General features: G+C 45.4%; 7 protein-coding genes across 7 annotated transcripts; 3 read left to right on the top strand and 4 right to left on the bottom strand.

Moving 5' to 3' along the window:
- Positions 1 to 128: 128 nt before the first annotated feature.
- CCR75_000157 (uncharacterized protein) lies at positions 129 to 3,256 on the top strand (the record flags this gene model as incomplete). Its single annotated transcript, XM_067958265.1, has 11 exons — positions 129 to 286; positions 373 to 592; positions 668 to 1,383; positions 1,438 to 1,586; positions 1,676 to 1,781; positions 1,853 to 1,945; positions 2,011 to 2,172; positions 2,207 to 2,440; positions 2,512 to 2,575; positions 2,646 to 2,725; positions 2,792 to 3,256. 11 exons carry the CDS (start codon positions 129 to 131, stop codon positions 3,180 to 3,182), a joined length of 2,373 nt encoding a protein of 790 aa, XP_067819769.1. The 3' UTR covers positions 3,183 to 3,256.
- A 942-nt stretch (positions 3,257 to 4,198) lies between these two features.
- CCR75_000156 (uncharacterized protein) lies at positions 4,199 to 5,077 on the top strand (the record flags this gene model as incomplete). Its single annotated transcript, XM_067958264.1, has 1 exon — positions 4,199 to 5,077. The coding sequence occupies one exon, from the start codon at positions 4,199 to 4,201 to the stop codon at positions 5,075 to 5,077; it is 879 nt and encodes a 292-aa protein (XP_067819770.1).
- A 1,113-nt stretch (positions 5,078 to 6,190) lies between these two features.
- Positions 6,191 to 7,219, bottom strand: CCR75_000155 (uncharacterized protein; the record flags this gene model as incomplete). The annotated part of the gene is made up of 1 exon (XM_067958263.1): positions 6,191 to 7,219. The coding sequence occupies one exon, from the start codon at positions 7,217 to 7,219 to the stop codon at positions 6,191 to 6,193; it is 1,029 nt and encodes a 342-aa protein (XP_067819767.1).
- An 8,730-nt stretch (positions 7,220 to 15,949) lies between these two features.
- CCR75_000154 (uncharacterized protein) lies at positions 15,950 to 16,522 on the bottom strand (the record flags this gene model as incomplete). The annotated part of the gene is made up of 1 exon (XM_067958262.1): positions 15,950 to 16,522. The coding sequence occupies one exon, from the start codon at positions 16,520 to 16,522 to the stop codon at positions 15,950 to 15,952; it is 573 nt and encodes a 190-aa protein (XP_067819811.1).
- Positions 16,523 to 17,291: 769 nt separating this feature from the next.
- On the top strand, positions 17,292 to 19,298 carry CCR75_000152 (uncharacterized protein; the record flags this gene model as incomplete). Its single annotated transcript, XM_067958260.1, has 8 exons — positions 17,292 to 17,319; positions 17,405 to 17,446; positions 17,509 to 17,648; positions 17,705 to 17,803; positions 17,865 to 18,133; positions 18,203 to 18,735; positions 18,808 to 18,944; positions 19,003 to 19,298. 6 exons carry the CDS (start codon positions 17,292 to 17,294, stop codon positions 18,555 to 18,557), a joined length of 933 nt encoding a protein of 310 aa, XP_067819774.1. The 3' UTR covers positions 18,558 to 18,735; positions 18,808 to 18,944; positions 19,003 to 19,298.
- Positions 18,640 to 19,209, bottom strand: CCR75_000153 (uncharacterized protein; the record flags this gene model as incomplete). The annotated part of the gene is made up of 4 exons (XM_067958261.1): positions 18,640 to 18,739; positions 18,813 to 18,940; positions 18,999 to 19,097; positions 19,165 to 19,209. The coding sequence occupies 4 exons, from the start codon at positions 19,207 to 19,209 to the stop codon at positions 18,640 to 18,642; spliced, it is 372 nt and encodes a 123-aa protein (XP_067819773.1).
- On the bottom strand, positions 19,278 to 20,157 carry CCR75_000151 (uncharacterized protein). Its single transcript, XM_067958259.1, has 2 exons — positions 19,966 to 20,157; positions 19,278 to 19,894 (listed from the first exon to the last, which is right to left on the bottom strand). The coding sequence occupies exons 1-2, from the start codon at positions 19,989 to 19,991 to the stop codon at positions 19,363 to 19,365; spliced, it is 558 nt and encodes a 185-aa protein (XP_067819771.1). The 5' UTR covers positions 19,992 to 20,157; the 3' UTR covers positions 19,278 to 19,362.
- Positions 20,158 to 21,074: the final 917 nt, after the last annotated feature.

Below are 21,074 nucleotides of genomic sequence, written 5' to 3' on the forward strand. Positions count from 1 at the left end.
GTTCTTTTACCAAATGCAGATATAATTTAGACCAGTCCCGAGTCGATAGTTCCCTATTGTTCACCTGATTGGCGGAAAGTGCAACAAAAACCATAATGTCAATTATTGTTTAAGTCAGGCCATATTCGATGGAAGAACGGCGCACTAAGCGCTTTGGCGCAGCGCGGAAGCGCACAGCGCGTATGCGCGAGCAGCTAAACTTAAATGACTTCGATATGGAGAGCTCTCATTATGGTAACACTAGAGAATTTGATGCTGTGGTTATCAATCACTCGGACCCACAGAAGTACGTCACATTGCTATTTTTGTGGTTCAGGCCCTCACCTTGTCACATTCAAACACCATATTGTGATACTCATACTATTATTGTAGCCTTCGTTACAGCAGCGATTGGGAAGATAATCGATATCAATTTGACTTTGGCCACGATTCTTCACCATACCGTCAGCAAGTGAGCCCTCAAGCACCTCCAAAATACAAGTCCTGCAAGCCAAAAGCTAGTGGGCAGATTGTTAGTGCTCCAGGATCCTCTTTTGTTCAACCATCGTCCTCGCCGCCAGCGGCAAGCGTCACCGATGAAGTCCTCAGCAAAGTAACTATTAGTTATTGTTATTGCTAGTATTGTGAAATCAAACTTTATTGCTTATGATTATTGTACGCATGATAGAATTTTAATCCGCCGAAGAACCAACACGAGTTCTTAGAAAAACTGACCAAAGCAAATACTGGTTTTAATCGTGGTCCAGGAACAAGTCAAGTGTCATCTTACTCGAAACTTTCGTTTTCCTTAGAAAAGGGTAGTGCACCAGTGCCTGAGAGGAACAATATTGGGCCGCATCTTGGAATAAACGGATGGAAAGAGAGGAAATTGCAGCCAGTAGTGGTTAAGCCGCGAACACTAGAACTAACAAACAAGAAGCAGACGACGAATGCACGAAAATTGTTGAATGCCGTATCGAGCCAGTATTCTTTGCGGGATCGAAAGAAGAGCAATTTATTGACTTCGATTGCGCCAATATCCGTTAATATGGCAAAATTAGGCAAACGGAAACTAACTAGTGAAGGATCAGCAGCTAAACCAATAGCGTTAGACTCGGATTCGGAGGCAGAAGAGCATTCGAACAGTATCAGCCATAGCAATATAAATGGCGACAATAATGTGAGCAATCCAAGTAGAGCGGAAAAGGAGACGGTGGACAATACAATCTCGCAGGCCCTGGCACGACTTGCTACTTGCGACGTCGCGATTGGCTATTTCCAATGCATTGTTGACGTAATCGTCGCACGGGATCGATTGTGTCTATGGAACCTTCGCGGAAAATACCAACCGTGGCCTTTGAAAGAATATTATTGCTTTCACTTGAGTACTCTCTTTGATGTCCGGTATGGATTTGAAATTATATCGCAAGGACGTGACTGACATTTTGTATGGTGCAGAGAGTTCAATGGGTCGAAGGGAGCTGAGAATGCGACCGATCGGATGGGACAATTATTGTCCGAATCGTCCTTCCTGGCGTTGAAAGTGCCTTTTTTCGATGATGACGATTCAACTGTTGTTAAAAAATTTTACGATCCTGCTAGCTCAGGTTTGTTATTGAATATTGTGCATCAGGAGAGAGTAGACACGCATTGAAAGCTTACAATAATGCATGGTGGTATGCTTGATTTTTCACAGATAATAGAAAAAATCATATGGTGATTCGTGTATTGAACAAGGCAATTGGAAAAGATTGGCGACTTATTCAAGCGGTGATCCGAACACATACGAGTGTACAATTAATGTGAGAGAATAATTGTACACTCGAAATAATTATTGATTGTATAATTAAAAACTTACTCAACTTAATGACAGAGAGGAGAGGGAACAGGCAAAAGAATACCTACAGACTTTCGTGGAAGATCCTTCTTGTTACAAATCCAGTCAAGCTTCTGTAGATATTAAAACGTGCGTTTGATATATTGACAATGATGATGTTGTGCGAGCTTAACCTTTTGATGTTTTCGTTCTAGTCCAATGGAATCGGAAGAAGACAAGTTGGACGGTAGTGCGACAGTACTTACGTATCCACTGCCACCCTGTACGTCTGATATTGTCACCATAATCCGCCGAGACGTTGCAAGGCTTAAGCCTAGACGATATTTGAATGACAATATTATTGATTATTATTTCAAGTACGTAGAGCGTATAATTATTGTTTTTTTGCAGCGGAATGTCATTAATATTGTACAATAGACGCATGATGTTGGATCGATTTCGAGACAATGAGCTTGTTCAAAAGAAAGTGCTTTTTTTGAGCTCGCATTTTTACTCGCGACTTCGTGCAGGAAAAGGCTTGACGACTCGGGAACGCATGGTAGCTGGGTACAATAATGTATCAACGTGGCTTGCACGTTCTCAAATCTTTCATCGGTCTCTTATATTTATCCCAATTAATAAGGAGTAAGCTGAGAGTGATGCGTGATCATGGATATGCTACAGGAAAGTCATTAATGCTAGCGTATTGTGTGTAGCTTGCACTGGAGCCTTGCCGTGATTTTGAATCCTTGTCTTGCTGGATTGAACGTCATCAAGGAGGTAGGGATGCTATTTTTGTCGAAAAGATGATTCGAATGTTTTGAAAGAAGTTTTTTTTTTTATTATTTAGGACGCGTTTTCATGTATTGCTGTGCTTGATCCGCTAGGATCCTATCATCGTAAAGCTGCGATCATTCGGAACTTGCGAACGTGAGTTGATAGTAACTGGAAAAGTTTTATGCTGAAAAGTTTTGATCAAATGGTATGCTCGGGCAGATTTTTACGGATGCAATGGGAAAATTCGCAAGATTGTCTCGAGGATGGCAATACTGGCGAAAGTATTGAGTATGGAGTAGAACGCGTGTTGACAGTTGACGTTAACGTGCCACATCAGGAGAATAGCTATGACTGCGGCGTTTTCGTGCTTAAGTTTGCCGAAGTGATTCTACTAAATTGTTTGAAACTGAATTTGTTGGCTAAAAACGATGGTGTGATTGGAAAGGACATAACGGATGGGAACCTTATAGCACTCATTACTGCAAGCGCCTTTTGTGCTAAAGACATTACCGACACTCGAAAGCAGATTCAACAGTACATTGAAACCGATGCAAGCGACTTCCAAGTCCGAAGGAATGTGGAGAGAAAAAGGTTTAAAGGAGTAGAATGATACAAGTTGAAAGACGATAAATTAGTACGCTATCAATCTCGAATTCATGTTTCTTAATAAACTTAAAATTAATATTTTGTAGGTCTTGCTAAATAAAATCAAACGAAAATTGTATTTTTCAGTATTTTGACGAGTGAACGAATGCAATATCAGATGAAGGTGATATTGCATTATTTTTATTAACAAAGCTTAATGATCACCGTGCAAAGTCTTTACAGCAGCACCACTTTGTAGTAGACCCAACTGTGAAGTAGTGCTGCGGATCATACTTCAAACGGTGATCATTAAACTATGTTCCATCTTACCCATTTGGCTCGTTCACTGCGGATGCTTTAAGAAATATAGTAGATCACTGGTACAATCCAAACTTGAAAGGTATTCATTTCTTCACTATTTATTGGTGCATTTTTTTCAAATCCTGCTTGCGGACATTATCCACTGTGGACATATCCCGGAGCTCTATGTGTTAGTATTCCACAGGTAATATGATCGTAACGAGCGACAATTCGTTGCACCGATCGAGGGCTAGTTGCCATTGTTAAAGGCCACTGAAAAAGATGCGACTCGAGTTTTATGGACAATTCTCTCACTATTGACCGCAAATCAAACAATCCTTTTCAATAATTACATGGCAATCGCTATCTGTGACCCAATAGCCCTTCTCAAAACGGCAAATATTAAGTTGAAGGGTACAAAAATGTGGTGTCAGGAATAAGGCGCAGATGGACGTGTCGCATTGTGGTCGCGCGAAAGTCGTTCCAAAGCGTGGGCACTGTCGCAGGACGGTGGCGCGAAAGTCGTCCCAAGTGCGGCGAAGGGATGCGGACCCTTTCATCATCAATTGTCGCAGGTCCCTCAACCCACAAAATTATTGCTATGAAAGGTCCCCCGCTTCAGGCAATAGTTTAACGCAGTCAATTTGACCAAAACCAAGGATCTCCGACCTGTCGTCACAAAAGGCACACTAACACCAGCCATAAAAACATCTGCCTCATATCCGGCATCACAGGATCACTATGACCACTTTAAACCCGTCGTCCCTCAGCGTCGACGATATGCTCATCGGAGAGATCCTCATGTCACTCAAGCGGGACATTCCCACGCGCATGCCCTTAAAGCTCGAGTCGGAGACCATCTATCGCTCCAAAGCGACTGGTTTGTCCGTCGAAGTGGCCCTGCCATCGATCTTCCCCTCGCTTGCAAATAGTTCTGCAGGTGTATTCAGCTTTGACGCATTCGGTTCGGTAAGCCCCATGAGCTGCGCGCAACTACTGCCCATCGCAACGCCATCGATACCAGTTGATCCGTCCTCCGCACAGACTACAGCCGTCACGCCCCGAGGCAGCAGTAAACGACACGGTCCAGTCATCCAGTTGGACGACTTAAAGCAGTGCTTTAACATGCCCATCGCGGCTGTCGCTCGCAAGTTTGGTATCTGCGCTACGCTATTGAAAAAGATATGCCGCCGCCATGGGATCCAGCGCTGGCCGCACCGCCAAATCCGAAGCCTTCAAAAGAGTATTGATATGCTACGCGAATCCCTACGGGTGGCCAAGGGTACGAATAAAGACTACATTGCGAAAAAGATCGGAGCGTTTGAGTACACACTCGAGTGCATTATGAAGGATCCAAATACTGCTGCCAAAGGCATTTCCGCCGGACAATTGGCCTCTCCTGCCATGGAGGAAATGATCAAGCGTGGGATTCGGATGAAGAACCGCCAAGAGACAAATAAATCTTCTGTGAGTATTTCCGACGACGAAGCGGCAACGACATCGGCGTCATTGGCGCAGTCGGAAAAACCGATTACTTGCGATGCGCCTGAATCATCTATTCAGCGTCTAACCACGCGCCGAGCGAGTGTACCCATGTCGCTTCAATCCATTTTATGCTAAGTGAAGTAGTTTCGTTGGCATCAAGAAGTGAAATAACGGTCGTACTTAATGATGAAGTGTATTAAAGCGAGGTAATTGCTCGCTTATGAAGTACAGTGAGAAAAATTTATAAAGGCTTAACGTCGATATAGCGAGCCTTTTGGTATTCATAAATGTAAATTTGCATACTTGTCGCGGCAAGCTGTCTTTATAACACAGAACTTGTGCATATTCCGATGCGCAGGCTTGATGACGCCACTAATCGTGACGATCGCTCCAAACGCCATCAATAGTTCGTTTAATGTATCTCCAAAATCGAGACAGAAATAAAAAGCACTGACCACGAACGCAGCATCAACAATTTGCAGACCATGCACGAGCCTCTAGATGTGCATTTATGCGCACAGAAACGTGGTCACTGAGATGGCGCAGGCGACAAAGGTGACGAATCGATTGTCTTCTTCAAGTGTCGTCGTGATAAGTTCAGCTTTTGACTGGCAAACAGGGCGGACGGGGCTTCAAAGATCCCAGCCAATGCCGGGTACGTGACTGGATAGAACAATCGAACACACTTGTATTCGCGGGTGGCTCTCCGTTTAAATGTATGCTCCATCTGGCGCGTCGCAGAAGACAAGGACTCAAAAGGCAACAATGTTGATGTCAATCAAGACTAGTACCCATTTCGAAAGTTTATTGCTAGTAATGTATTGAATACGCGGCGACTTTGCCCTCTTACATTTATAATTTTTGCAAATGAACTCGTTGGTGCTAGAAGATCTGACAAACGATTGTAATACCTTCACCTACGAAGTCCGTTGGACTTCTACATGATTGCCGTGCATAACTGTTGCACCCTGATTCCTGCTAGTGGCACTCGATGTGCTGATAAGCTGATGCAGACTTGTGGTCCACACGCATTCTGCATAATTTAAATTACTTCCTTGACATTCCTAACACTTTTGTTCATTGACTCTCTGTGAGGTATAGTAGAGCTCCTAGGTAAAAGCTAAAAGATCGGTGTGTTGTGCGTGCTACCTTACTTATAAAAGTGATATTTAATGTTACCTTGTTGCCTTTACTTATTTACGGTTCATTTTGAGCATAAATCGTATAAGAACTTTTGTTTTTGGGTTTTTAACCGTATAGCATTGTCTTTCGAATGCCTTCAATAAGTTCGTCCTCAGGCTTGCTGTTAGGGGAAGGGAATTCAAACTTTAAGCCAGTAATCAGCTCGTATAGCAGGATATAGCGACGCGAAAGCTCGGTCACTAACTCTTGTGGAGCCTCAGGAAGAATGGCGTCATCGTACGGATTGCAGTGTTCACGGAACCACAGTCGGAGGAATTCCTTATCAATATTCTCAGGAGACTCCTTATCGGCCATACGTTGTTCATATGAGTCAGCCAGCCAATAGCGGCTTGAGTCGGGCGTATGCATCTCATCAATCAGTAAAATGTCCCCCGTCGTCTCGTCCACCCCAAACTCGTACTTAGTGTCGACTAAAATCAACCCACGCTGACTCGCCTGCTGTTGGCCAAACGCAAAAAGCTGGAGCGCTTTTTGTTCACAAAAGTCCCATTGTTCTTGTGTCATTAGACAAGTACGCACAATTTCTTGTCCCGAAATTAATTCATCGTGATCTTTATCTTTTGTTGTGGGGGTCACGAGGTTCCGAGGGAGCTTCTGGTGCTGCTTGTAGCCCTCTTCGAGCTGATGACCGCAGTAATCTCGAACGCCATTCCTATAATTAGCCCACATGCTCGTACTCGTCGATCCAGTGATGTAGCCGCGAACCACAAACTCGACAGGGAAAACTGTGCACTTTTTGCATAACATAACGGAAGGGTGTGGCATTCCTAGCAAGTGGTTGGCCACAATGTGCTTTGTCTGGTTAAACCACCAGACGCTCGTGAGCGTCAGCACACGGCTCTTGAAAGGAACTGAGGCCAGCGCACGATCAAATGCCGATTGACGGTCCGTGGACACGAGCAGCACACGATCTGCAAACACGTACACGTCGCGTACTTTACCTTTGATCTGCTCAAAGACCGAAAGCTCCGTACGAATTGCATCCAGCGAGGTGGATGTCAGCGTCTGACCAGTGGTGATCTTATCCACATACGTTTGCGTGCGCTTCTCGGCTTCACTGACAACCGACGTCATGATACGAGGATGGCTGGACACGAAAGGCAACTTATATTTTATTACGCTATAACTGAGCTAATTTGGCAATATTCATAAAATGGCACAAGCAAACTTGGATAGCAATCAAATATTGCAATTTTGAGGATATACAAACTTTGTTCTGCTTAATATCCTCCTTCGCCATTCCATCAACGCAAATGGTATTAAGTATAGCAAAAGTAGTACATTTTACCCAATGTATTATGTAATACTCTTAACAACGCAGAAGATTAATGACGACATGAGTAGTAATATTGGGAACCTTATAAAGGCAAAGGGGTCGTGGGTGGTGGATCTATTCTAGGTACCAAAGGTTGCAATAAGGGTGCAGGCCTTGTTTGTGGACAGGTTCTGGAATTGGGGCCCACTTGGTTGCAACTCCTGCATCTTCGACGTGAATGCAGGGCGTTTTCGGCATGTTTAAATTGAGAAAGCTCACAGCGAGCTGACGTCGAGCCACTAGGCCTTCCACGGCCTGAAGAGTGCTCACGCTGCGTTAAAAAATAGATTGCCGTCTCAACTGGCGATGTTTTCTTAGTTAAAATGGTATGTCGACTAGCATGCAGCGTTCAGGTAGCTTCCATCAAACACACAACGGCAAAGCAGCGAGCCATTGCAGATATGCAATTAGGACCGGTCTTTGCATCTTTGATGGGAAAGATATCAGTTGCAGGCTTGCGTTGGACGCATCATGAGTATCAGAAAAGACTTTTACAAGGAAGTTGCTCTGGCACGTTTTGGAAGAACGGTTTTGCTAATCTTTGCACATTTAACATTTGACATTTGCGTTCTTTCTCATTAACAATAACATGGTTGCCATAGGTATGACCACATCGAACGTGGGCCTTCCTTGTCGGCATGCGTTCCGATCAAACCAACGTCTATTGACAGCTGACGACTTTGACAGTCATTGGTGGTTAGAACAGCCTACCAGTTTTGAAAACGCTGTTTTACCGTTGACACTAGAGGCTGTCATGCAAAGAACTGCTGACAAAATTCGAGCTGCGCCTGAACATCACCAAAGGGTACTTCTAGATTTTGCGGCCGTCCCGGATGCTGATATCCATAATCCTGGGCGAGTGCAAGGCGACATGTCACATGTCCAAAGTGGATTTTGCCACGTAAAAAAAAACGGGACAAATCTCTCCTTGTAGATTAGCCATGTATTTGTAAGATACTGCATTACTGGCATATCAAAGGTTGCTCGCATTTTCCGAAGCTGGTCATCATAGTCAGCAGAAGAAAGTGTCGCAACAAAAGTGTTCCAATGAGTGGCAAGCTCTTGAAATGCGTCAGCTATGTCAAATGCTCGTCGCAACCTTGCCAGTAAATTCTTGTTGATGTTGCCAGCGGTAGAGAAGGCAATTCGCGGAAGAAAAAACTCATCTAGAGCACCCAACAGCGCAAGTTCGCAGTCTGTCACAAAAGTCTTTGCAGCAACGCCAAAATCGTGGAGCACATTATGGACAAGGCGCATTGCCCACGTGTAGTTTTCCCTTCTTTCTGCCGAGATGGAGCAATATCCAAAGGTGAAGGTTTGCGCTGTTGCCGTCACTCCTACGACATGCAACAGAGGTATGTCAAACCGGTTTGTTTTGTGGTGGGTTCAGACGGTCTATTTCCACGTGGTTATTTATGTGCAATCTCTGGTAAATTCTGAGCCATGAGGTAAGCGCCGGGGGACCCGGGGGCTGATCATGGCCGGTTTCGGTAAGGGCTGGTGCCCCTATAGGTTCGTGCTCTAGTAACTCGATGCATGCATACAGCAGTGCTCCTTTGATTGAAGACGTGACATGCCGATGCTCCCGTTTTGCTATTGCTCGCAGGTGACACATGCATGACGCCCAAAACGTTTGGTGCTCCCAAGATTGGCGATTGTTGCAGCCCGGTAGACCGCCGCATTCCTGTCCTCCCAGATTCTTGTCTGGCATAGCGTTGCCAGAATGTGCCAAATTCTCTTCCACACGTGTCCGGCTGCTTCCCCGTCCTCCGGAAACCGTTCCGCGAGGATTTCCTTTCGGTGAGTGGGTATTCCATGTATCCGTCGACTGGCACACGCTGTGAAGAATTGTGCTGTTTTGACATGTGGATCGTTCTCCTGTCCAATGCCTGATCAGTATACCCCAAAGGGCTGCGGCGCTCGCGCAGTCCCAAAACAAGTGAGCCATTGTTTCTGCGCCGCCCCTACAGGCTGGCTGTTTTCTGCAGCTGGCGTTTGCGCACCGCTCAGCATTGTACAAGTTGAGTTGCCGAGTCGCAACTCGGTAGCCCGTCCATATTTGGTAGTCGGTAAGGCCGTGACTATGGTCCATGCTTGCTTCGGGGTTTGACACGATGCCGCGCGTTGCCATCTGTCCGTTCGCGCATGTACGTCCAGCCGATCCAAGAATACCGTGAGAGGTCTGGCTAGACCTTTTTTGTGATACCGAAAGGCTTGCTTTTTCAGTGCTGCTGTTATAGCGTGGTTTGGTGTTGTATCCGTGATAGACCACGGAAACAGTTGATGCTGCGGGTGAGCCTCAAATACGAGGCCTCGAGTTTGAAGCACGAGACATAAGGTCTGTTGGTCAACTAAGGAGCCCACGTCGAGCGTTGGCATTTGCCCCTGGCAGAACCAGTGTATGCCATCCTCTCCTTGATGCAGAGTTATGCTTCGTGGCGTGTCCTGCTCGCTTTCCGGTGGATGTCCTTTGATGACGCCTGCGGCTGTCGCCCTTCAGACATAGCCAGATACAAAAGCCGGAGCCTGACGAACAATTAATTCCTGATTCGAGTCCATAATATCCCCTATGGGTAGATTGGGAGAAGCGAGCAGAATAGCTGTCGCCTATCGCCTTAGTTGTTTTGCCGAATGAGGTCTCGGTTGATGAGTTGGACGGGGTATGTTTAATACAAATTCCGATGGCCCTGTTCGCGTGATGCATAGTTGTTCCAGTGTATAGTCGTCGATCCTGTCGAATTTGTGTCGGAACAGCATGTCTCCATTCTTATTTCGAATCCAAGGGTTCTCCATCCACCTAAAAGTGGACCAAAAGCGCCGTATTTCTTCTGGCATGTCACCTACTGCGTTCGGTCGAGGTGGAAATGGGTCTGAATAAGACAAAACAAAATCGTCGCCGTCCCACCAGCTTGCTGCCCGTTGAAGTAAAGTCGAAGAATTTGCTAACACCCATGTCTTAACTCGGTCCAACTGCTCCGGTGTAGGGGCAATCCGTTCAACTAGTTGCTGCATTAAGTCTTGACCCGCTGAGTGTCGACAGCGTGGTTGTGCGCGCTGAAGAATCGGAGCTGGAGATATCGGCCTGGATGTACCTCGTGTGCATCCTCGGAAGGCCCGGATGCGCCAGGCATAAAAATACTTGTCATGTCGTTGCGTGAGCCAGGTAATAGCATGCTTTGTTCTTTGTGTTTTCACAGCGACAGCAAAATCTACTAGCCCGATCCCGCCCGCTGACTTGGGAGTTACGAGCAACCCCAGGTTGACTTTGTGACGACCTGTGACTGTAGTTGTTGCGTGGGCCCATAGGAATTGCTTGTATAAATTGAGCAGTTCCTTTTCCGCCCACTGGGGAATATCAAAGACGATTGCAGTAAAAAGCAAGGAGGGAAGAACGATTGAGTTGAGTATCATAACCCGTTCCTCCACGCTAGTTGCCACTCGAAACCGGTTTGTTTTGTAGGTGGCATCAAGTGGCCAAAGCTTCTCGGCACTGAAATTCTTGCATACCGCTATGGCGGAAGGTGAGAGAGATGCGTCAGGTTTGCTGATGGTCTGCTTGTGTGAAGTATTGAGCAATTTCGGCCGCCACACTGACAAGCAGAGCCGCCAGCGGAGACCGGCCCGCTAGTGTCGCTGGCGCTCTGTTTGACAGATATTGTAGATGTCGCGAAGGGTAGCCACGGCTTCCTCGTTCTGTAGACTAATGACAATACGGCTTGCGTTTACACCAGCGCGACGCAAGGCAAGGACATACTGGTGCTGGTTTTCACTTAAAGCACGGCCTTGTGGATGTATGGAGCGGTCGGCAAACGGAGCGTGATTGTGCCGGGCGTTTACGACCACTACTGCCCACCGATCGTGAGCCACATGTTAAATGGGACAGCTGCATAAACGGTTGGTTGCGCGGCTGGTGCCTCGTCGCTGACGTGGTCCTGCAGCAACAGGAGGTTTCTTGACTGCGAACAGATAAGCGTCGAGCCTTTTACTTCACCTCTTTTTATTCCCAACCGTTCGCGTCCGTTTGACGGTCAACACGTACCCTTGGCTTTATGCATACCTGTCTATTGCATCGCGAGCATCTTTTAAGGATTCCTACTCTAGTTCTGGTGGTCGCAGGAGGTTAGACATGGTAGTTGGTCGCGTTTTTGTGTGTATTATTACAGAATGTATGGTAGTGGTGCAATAAAAATGAGTGATTTGACCAATCAATTAGCCATAAAAATGAGTGAATTTTGACCAAACAAACAGTGGGTGAGAGCTCATTAGCGAAAGGTGAGGGCTCATTAGCGGTTCCCTTAATTTTATATTCATGAATTAGGTCGCTTAGTAGTTTCCATGCGCAAAAATTGTAGCTTTTCCCAAAGACTCAGCGAGCATCTCTCGAGGGTGCGACCCCTGCCACCAACTCGGGCAAAAGACTGGAGCAAAGCAATGGCGATCCCGATAATACAATAAGAGATGAGGTTACCCGAGCGACGATCGTAGCCGCTACCACTTCATCTATACTGCCAACGGATACTCTGCCGACGTCTCGACCATTGGTAATGGCGAGTCTCAGTGGTGGGTACAAACTTCCGGCAGTGCCATGGGTGAGGCTGACCATCGATAAGCTCAACACAATAGATTGTCCGTCGAGAGAGTTCGGCCGCCATGCAAACCGTATCAGTACCCCCAGTGTCCGGACTAACCGTGTCCGTTCGGGCCGACGGGCTGGACGCATATTCCTCGAGGTACCAACGCATCTGCGAGGTTGATTCTCTTGTGGGTCATTGTAAGCCAATCGCGGCTGACGCCATCCAGAGCGTGCACCCAATGATCATGAGATAACTGATCCTCAAGATCCAGCAGGCCCGGCAACTTAATTCTGCGTTTGAGGCAAGCTGTAAGCAGCTCCAAGTGCCTGTCTGGGTCGTCCAGAGGCGCATCTATTGCCGCTTATGCAATAGCCATGGCAAGACTTTTACCGGTAGGCGGGGTGATAACCGAGTGTAGTCCAAGCTAGTATCTCAACTGGTCCCGAGAAGCATTATCAATTGTCATCGCTAGCTCGCAGCGACGGAATCGCTCAGGGTCAATGTCCTCCCTTAAATAGTGAAGGGTGTGACCCAAATCACGATGTTGGTTCGGGTTCGTCGAACGAGGCGACACGATTTTTCCTCCCCCTCCACATCCGTTGACGGATTCGCGTGGTGAGAAGCGTTCTCTTGTTAAACGCCTCTCGAACTAAAGTGGGTTCGATTGAGCTATCTCGTTCGTTAGCGAGAAATTCACCCTCGCATGATAGATGGGAACCTCGTTCCCAACTGATGATGGACGAGACCCATCCTCCTCGACGGATGTTCTATCAGAGAATGAGCGCTTCCCGCGCTCTGAAAAGGATTGGAGGTTCTCAATCCTTGACGCATCTCGTAAGAGATGACCGTCCAACAATAAGGATCTTTAAGGGAATATGCTTCGTTAGGGGCATGACTTACACCTTAAAAACACAATGGGCATGAGTTCCCCACGAGAGGCAAGGTATCCCTTCCTTTCTAGACAAACGGTGCAACTTATAGCGTGCACCGACTACGGTTCGTTTGTCGAGCCGCTCACGGTAAGCATTAAGCTTGTCGAGCCAGACCTCACGGCCTATGTTTTGCACATTCTGTACAAAGGCTGTCCAAGCTTTGAACAAAGATTTTACATCATTTGCCCGCTCAGAAGAGTACCACCGATGCCGAAAAAAAGCATAGATGAAGAATTCCGTCTCATCCTCACCAGGCTTGTTAAGCGTGGACGAGTCGAAAACGGTATATGATATCGATCGTTGGTCATATCAGACCAACGAATCCAATTGAAGGTGACTGGTCCAGGTCACCGCCATCGCCCGACTTAGTGGCTATTGTGAAGGTCGCCGAATCACGCGGGGCCGAGTCCGTTAAATCTTCGGGTTCTAACGTGCAACCAGAGGTAATGATATTTCGATTCGTCGGACCTCTTTTGATGGGAAGTCATCTGATGATGACTTCGTGGGCGATGATCACTGTGGTGACGTTAGTATGCGTCACCAGGTGACTTGTCACCGTCACCAGCCAGGCAGTAGCAGATGACATATTTCAGTCACCCCCAAAGGAAGTAGCAGATGACATACTCCAGTCACCTCCGATGGGAAGTAGGAGGTGACTGATTCCCCACAGTAGACTCATTAGCGTCTGCTGAAACATTTGCATTTCCAACAGCTGCACTTTTCCATGCAGCTTCCAGCCTTGCGGCCTCACGGGCTACCGCACGGACTTATAAGTTGACATATTAATTTCTGAACAAAAATCAATAGGGCAATAAAATTGGAATTTTAAAAAAGAAACCAATAATGCAAATTACAGTAGAAGACATAATAGTATTCCCCTGTCACTCCGCATCAGTCACTATTGTACTGTTGGTCAAGGGTGGGGGTGTCCGTTACATATATATTATGTCATATAAGAGGAATAATAACTACTATTTCCTATAAGAGGAATAATAAATATTATATTCTACAAGAGGAAATTGTTAAGAATTACAAAATATTACCTTTATTTCTTTGACTTAACAGTTCCAATTTTATTATAAAAATTTTTGGTAACATTGACGCAATAAGACAATGGTTCTGTTGATTGTTGGTTTTAGTTTAAATCAATCCCGTCAAACACAATTGTGCGGTGCGCAAGTAGGCGCCATACATAATTTGATATTATTATAATAAAGTCAGTAAAGGATAGAAAATCGTTGCGTACGAACTTAATATATTATTACAGTTTTACTTTTTCTCTATTTTAAAGCCTAAATAATCTAATTAAATGCATTGGGTTATCTGAACGCCCCATTTATAAATGCTTCCAATACACTCCATCCTCTTGAAGTTATGGAATCGCAGAAGACTCCCTGGAGGAACCTGCATGCTATCGATGTTTCTCTTGACACAATACATCATTTTCTTCCATTATTTTCCGACGTTCCAGCCCACGCCGGCAACTTGTTAGGCGCCACGAAACGGGAAGCTTTGGTTAGCTCCATAAGATAAGAAATGAGATGTCGCTGTAGTATTCAGTCCTTTTTTCGCGTAGCGGTACATAAATATTTTGTTGGCTTGACACAACTATTTTTGTACCGCTGACACACATAAATTTATTGAAGGCTTTCGTATGAATTGTGCTGGTAATGGCACATACCAACTATTTTTGTACCGCTGACACACATAAATTTATTGAAGGCTTTCGTGTGTATTGTGCTGGTAATAGCTCCATAAGATAAGAAATAAGATCTCACTGTAGTATTCAGTCCTTTTTTCGCATAGTTGTACATAACATGAGTTTTTGGCTTAATACCAACCATTTTTGTACTGCTGACACGCATAAATTTACTGAAGGCTTTCGTATGTATTGTGCTGGTAGTGGCACGACCAAGACATTATTCCTTGCCCTTGATTTCAACTGATGTAGACAGCATTGCTCGCATTTATTACATATGGTTTCGCTTCAAGTTTCATTTCGATTAGAGCTAATGAAATGCATGTCGAATAAGCACAAATTTCGTTGACATCAGACTGTGTGATCTTTAGATTAGGCTTTCTTTTTCTTCAGTAGCAAAAGATACAGAAAAATTGTTCCCGCCGAATTACCGTTTCAACTTGGCATTTGGCGTTTTACTTAAAAAAATACGGCACCCAAAAGATTGTGCTCTTGCAGTCCGAAATTTGAAATAGGTAGGTGTCATTCATGCATCCGTGTTCCGATTTGCAAGTGCTTCTATAGCAAAAGGATGTGGTTCTTATTGGAATCAACAGCGCAATGAGGTGTAATTATTACAGCACAATAAGTTCACGGAGGCACAGCCCTTGCAGTTAGGTATTTGGCTCGCATTTAAGCCTGCTTGTGCATACATGGTCTGATCGGCTTTCGTAAGACGGAATCTTATAATATGGTCGGTTGGTTTTGCTTAAGTGTGAATTTCGCGCTAAAATGTATGGTTGTTGTGCGATGGTTTCTTTTATTTAACAAGATCTGAAAAACGTGCTTTTCTATACACGATTTGGAACCCCTAATCGTGTACAAAAAGTAAGAACTATGATGTGCTTTTCTATGAACGCGTGCAGCGACAAATCATCCGTTTCCTTCGACCATCAGGAAGTTTGTAAGGCGTGGAGACAATTCCAGTAGTGTGTTCAGCTTCGGCTTGACTCGTTCTGTCAGCACATACTAAAACACGCCAGTATACCCTTACCGCTAAAAGCGGGGTTGTTGGACTGGCCAAGTGACGTAAACACGAGTCGTAATCTTAATATCAATATTTATCTTTTATCCTATTCGGTAAAACGCCAAAAAGACTAAAAACCCATTTTACGTCGGGTTACCATGATTTGTATTACTACGATACTTATTTGCACGACGCGGCTCGAATAGATTATAAGCGACGCCAGAGCGACCGACTTGCCTTCATCCAGTTTGTCGATATTTAGCAGCTCCAACACGTTGCTACTCCCTTGACGCTTCGACGACGCATTCAAGTTGCATCGCAACGTCGCGCTCGTGTGCCGCACGTTGAAAGGCCCCAACGATCGCAAAGTAGCTCAGCTGTGTCCTTCGTCGAGGTTTCTGAGCGCGCTCTCTCTCGCGGCGGCGACGCTTTTCAAGCTCATATTTAATGTGGCTACTAACGGCCAGCAGAGCATTCACCGTTTTACATGGCGCTTTCGTTGCAGCCAGTACTGGATGCGTTTCCGCACTTGCGCGTATTTCCTGGGTCGATTCAAAGTCAAAGCGAGTTCGCTTGACAGGACCGCGACCGTGAGCTGGTGAGACGGCGGGTGTAGGAGGCGCAAAGCTCTCCAAGTCACGCTTGAGCGATACCTTTAGCGCCGTGAGTGCTACCGATAGCTTTGCGCTATCGGATGACGAATGTAAAGCGCCAGAGATCGAAGACGAAGGCGTGGAGTCTACGACGTTACAGACTGGCCCACACGGTGCAATGGGTGACGAGACGCTAAAGAGACTCTTCCGCTTGTTGGAATTCGGGTTGATCGGCATGGCTTCGACGTGCACTTCCATGAGGCACTTTCGATGACTTAAAATGATAAGAATGAAGTAGGACAGGCACCCACCGCTGCAAGGAGAGTAGTGAAGGGACAGATCGAAGCAAGTGCGGACTGTACGATTTGCAGTCTACTACGAGATCACAAGACGTTAACTTTAATGACGACGTGAAGACGCGGCTTTCCCTCGGTCGTATTGCTTCTAGCGCGTTTGCTCAGTTCCGCACTTGCGTCCTAGAACGCAAATTCAGCAATGCGAGAGCCATAGGCAGAAGGAAAGTGAGAATAGAGAAGCAAGAAATCGAAATGTAGCCCATGACCCGCTTAAAACGATTGGATAAAAGTCGTCATACGTTTTAGCGAATGAATGTACAGGTTTGCGACGAGGACGTGAATGGACTATGGTAGGATCGTGAGCCAGTCAACCTGGTGCAGTATTTACAGGTAGCAAACAGTTCAGCCAATGAAGTAAAGTCGACATTTAAGAGATACCCGTTCTTGAGCCACCGCAGCAATATTGATGGAATGGATGACATAGTGGACGACATCTACTCGTGGAGGGTATACTTTAGTTGGGTAGGAATTATCTAGTCACAATGAAACGCCATCGCCAGTTTAAATTGCGATATTTTCCATGGCCCGTCTTCACAAAACCGAAAGATAAAGACTTGAAAATGTTATTCCGAATGGTTACATTAAACGTCGGAATTCTTTTTGTAACTAACTGCACGTGGCCGCCTCCATTACACATTTTTTCGATCCACAATTTAGTACCCCCCGTAATTATGAGCGAAGAAGTTGCTACCAACAAGCGTACGCTGTGCTTCTTCTTCTTTCTTCTTTGAAATTGGCTAACAAGCGCAACTGCTTTTGTGCATTTCGGCTTCTCTGTCTGCAGCCACGTCGGGCGTGGTGTCCTTCGTGACCGGCGGCTTTGGCGGTACGGTCTGCTTTAAACCAACCGCGTTAGTTTTACACATCCTGATTCGGTATTTAATCAAGGTATGTGTCTCGTGGCGACGGGACACCCTCTGGACCTCATCAAGGTCAACATGCAGACGCAGCCAAAGGCGCTATCCGGTCAGCAGCCCATGTATTTGAACGCGGTCGATTGCGCTCGCAAGATGGTCGCAAAGGACGGGGTACGACATGCGCTTAGATTTTAATGATTACAACACTTTCTAAAATTATCATGCAGTTCCGTGGCCTGTATCGTGGCATGTCGGCGCCACTAATTGGCGTATCCCCCATTTTTGCAACATGTTTCTGGGGTTACGATATGGGTAAACTTATTGCGGTGAGCACGATATATATGATATTGTGTGTGTCTTGCAATAATATTGCAATATTGCTATTAGATCAAAACCACAGGTCAAGCACCCACAGCGCCACTCTCCATGGGACAAATAATGTTTGCCGGTGGGTTTTCGGCTATCCCGGCTACCGTGGTTATGGCTCCTGGGGAGCGTATCAAGTGTCTGCTTCAGATTCAAGCACAGGCTATCGAGCGTGGTGAGCCCAAATTGTATGATGGCATGATCGATTGTGCAAAAAAATTGTATCGTACGGGTGGACTGTCCAGCATTTTTCGGGGATGGGAAGCAACTTTGTTACGCGATGTCCCAGGGTAAGTACCAAACAGTGTTTTAAACGATTGCGTAATGTCAAATTTGCATTCACGTCATTGTTTTATTAGCTCTGTAGGATACTTTGGTGGTTTTGAGGCGATAAAGCGTGGGTTGACGCCTCATGGCAAGGATCCGAGTGATTTGAATGCTTTCCGTGTATTTGTGGCTGGCGGGTTTGCAGGAATTATCAATTGGGTCATTGCAATCCCACCCGACGTGATTAAATCACGGATTCAAACGGCCCCAGAAGGAACGTATCGCGGTATTGTGCATTGTTTTCAAGTATTACTGAAAGAAGAAGGTCCTAGCGCGCTTTTCAGCGGTGTCGGACCTGCCATGGCACGTGCATTTCCCGCCAATGCTGCCTGCTTCCTTGGCGTCGAGTTCTCGAAGAAGTTTTTAAATTACTTTGGCGTGTACTAGCGTGCAAGTATTAAAAGTGTTTTAAACATGCTGCAAGAACAGTGTGTAAACATCAATTACCAATGTGTTTTAAACGTATCGTTCATTTTAAAAGACTCTTGCGGGAAAAGGCATCGTTTATCTCCGCGCGTGGCTCGTCAGTTCCACGATATAATGTGTTGCTATACAACTCCACAACGTCCCTACCACCACATAGAACCACAAGTCCAGTAAATATTAAGCACGAGGCGCTACACACCCTCAATCAGAGCGTACGAAATGCGTTTGAGCTCCACTTTGGCAGCAGCAATGGCTCTTTCCTGCTCCTCTAACGAAGTATCCGTGCCTGGCAACGAACGCAGTAGATTCAACGCATCAATATACTTTTGTTTCACCGCGACGGCCTACGAGAGCCAGTAAGAATCGTTTTTTTGAGTCCAGATACTGCAAATGTAAATTTACCGAGGCCGAAATGTCGCCGATTCGCATGGTTTCCTGAGTTGAGCTAGCAGACAGGATATCCTTTAGTGCGTCAATAAGATTTGGCAGCACGTCAAAGGTCTATAAATGTTACGCATCGGCCAAATGTGTGTCAAACGCAAGAGATTAAGAGCAACATTGCCAGAACCTCGTGCAGTTGGGCGTTCGAGATGGAGCTATCAGCCATTTTCATCTTTTTTTTTTAATGAAATACATTAAGTACGCCATAATGCAGTTGTGACACAAATTAAATCAAAAACGAACTTTGTACACCAAACTCGTTAAATTGGGACAAACACCCTTCAAAAAGGCATATCGTATTCATCGGACCTGTCTAAACAAATGCTTATTCTTTGTTCGCAGCAATGCTATCAACTTTCTTAGCCTTGCGGTCACGGGCGAGTCTGGCTTTCTCCTTACGGGCTTCAGACTGCTCCTTGAGTGTCTTTTCGCGATGACGTTCGGCCTTCATCTTGTGGATGGTCTCCATGAGTACGCGCTTGTTCTTAAATTGGTTACCCTTGCTGCGCATGTACAGATCGTGATAAATGTGCTTGTCAATCTTCTTGGCCTCACGGTACTTGCGCAAAAGACGACGGAGCACACGAATACGACGCATCCAAATGACCTTAAAAGGCAAACGCGCATTGGCCGTACCGCGACGCTTACCAATGCCCGTGTGACGTCCTTTGCGCTTCGCTTCGTTACGCTTGGTAAAGCGTGCACGCGAGTGAATCACTTGAGGTTTCTTTATGACGAACCCATCTTTCACAAGCTTGCGAATGTTCTGGCGAGAATTGGCCAGCGCAATTTCGTTCGACTCGTTCGGGTCGAGCCAAACTTTGCGTTTGCCACATTTGAGCACGGACGCTGCCAAACTATAAAACGGTATTAAGGACTTTAAGCGACGCGATGATTGCGACCTGGGAAATCGTGCTACTTTACGTACCGCTTCTGAAGCTTAAGCGACACCATCTTGGTCCCTTGAATTTGTCCCAAAGATTAAATGGTCGGAGGAGGAACAGCGGGGGGCCCGAAATGATTGGCCCACCTTAATTTTACTTAAATTAGACTCGTGGCGGTTCAAAAGGAACCGGTTTTTCGGACTGGGCGCAAAAATTAATGTCCATGAAAACAATTGCAAGACGCCTTTTTTATATTCCACTCGATCGATTTGGTCTTAACGCCCTTCGGCGGAAGGAAACATATGCTAATTTATATGGGGTAACCTCATTGCCTCTATGAATAAACGCCTTAAGCTGCGCGCGTCGCGGCATCACAAGCGACATCATGTAGAGTTATACTTGGCGAACCAAAACCTATGACTGCGCCTACGACTTTATTACAAAACGTGTGGCTTGATAATAAACTCGAGCGAACGTCTAAGTGACAATGGAAAAATGTAATTGAAATTTTAATGAAATGCATTCAATTTGAAATTGACTTAAAGCCTTTTTTTTCAATTTCACTCCAACAAACAAAACTGCTAAACATGAAAACAAAGCACGATGTTAGAATGGTTACTGGATGTTTATTGTCGATAGAAAGAGCAAGCCATTAGCGATTACAATGCCGAGCCGTATGGTGTAACGGGGCACCTTTCACTAGTACTGATCAGTACTAGTTCACTTTCACTAATTACAGGGTACCACTTGTGTAACGGGGTGTATCGTTACATGAAATTAGTACTTAAAGGTTATCAGTTTATATACTATCTAAAAGGTAAATAATATTTGGAGGATATTACTTTATATAGTAATATTTAGAATTCTTATCCATAAATAGGTATAGACCATTATACCTATTTATTCCGCAGACTAATCAGCTGTAGGAGTAATCAAAGAGAGAGTTACAGATAAGATAGAGATAAGAATTCTTTTACATGTTTAGTATTAGATTATAATTAAGTTAGCATTTACAAAGATAGAACAAGAGACGCTTAATTATATTAACACAGTTTTCATTTAAGCCTCTTAAAGCTACTTGCCTTAAGAGAAGTCTTCCTCTGCACGTACTAGTGTACGTGAAATAACGTAGGGCACCACTCGCAACTCTTGC

Source organism: Bremia lactucae, linkage group LG18, assembly GCF_004359215.1.
Source record: "Bremia lactucae strain SF5 linkage group LG18, whole genome shotgun sequence".
Taxonomy (NCBI): domain Eukaryota; phylum Oomycota; class Peronosporomycetes; order Peronosporales; family Peronosporaceae; genus Bremia; species Bremia lactucae.

What these genes read in the sequence shown, in the direction of transcription:
- CCR75_000151 (XM_067958259.1), bottom strand. Translation starts at nt 19,991, where the DNA reads ATGGTGTCGCTTAAGCTTCAGAAGCG. An exon ending in TCGCTTAAGCTTCAGAAGCG is followed by an intron (nt 19,895 to 19,965) that starts GTACGTAAAGTA and finishes ACCGTTTTATAG; the next exon opens with TTTGGCAGCGTCCGTGCTCA.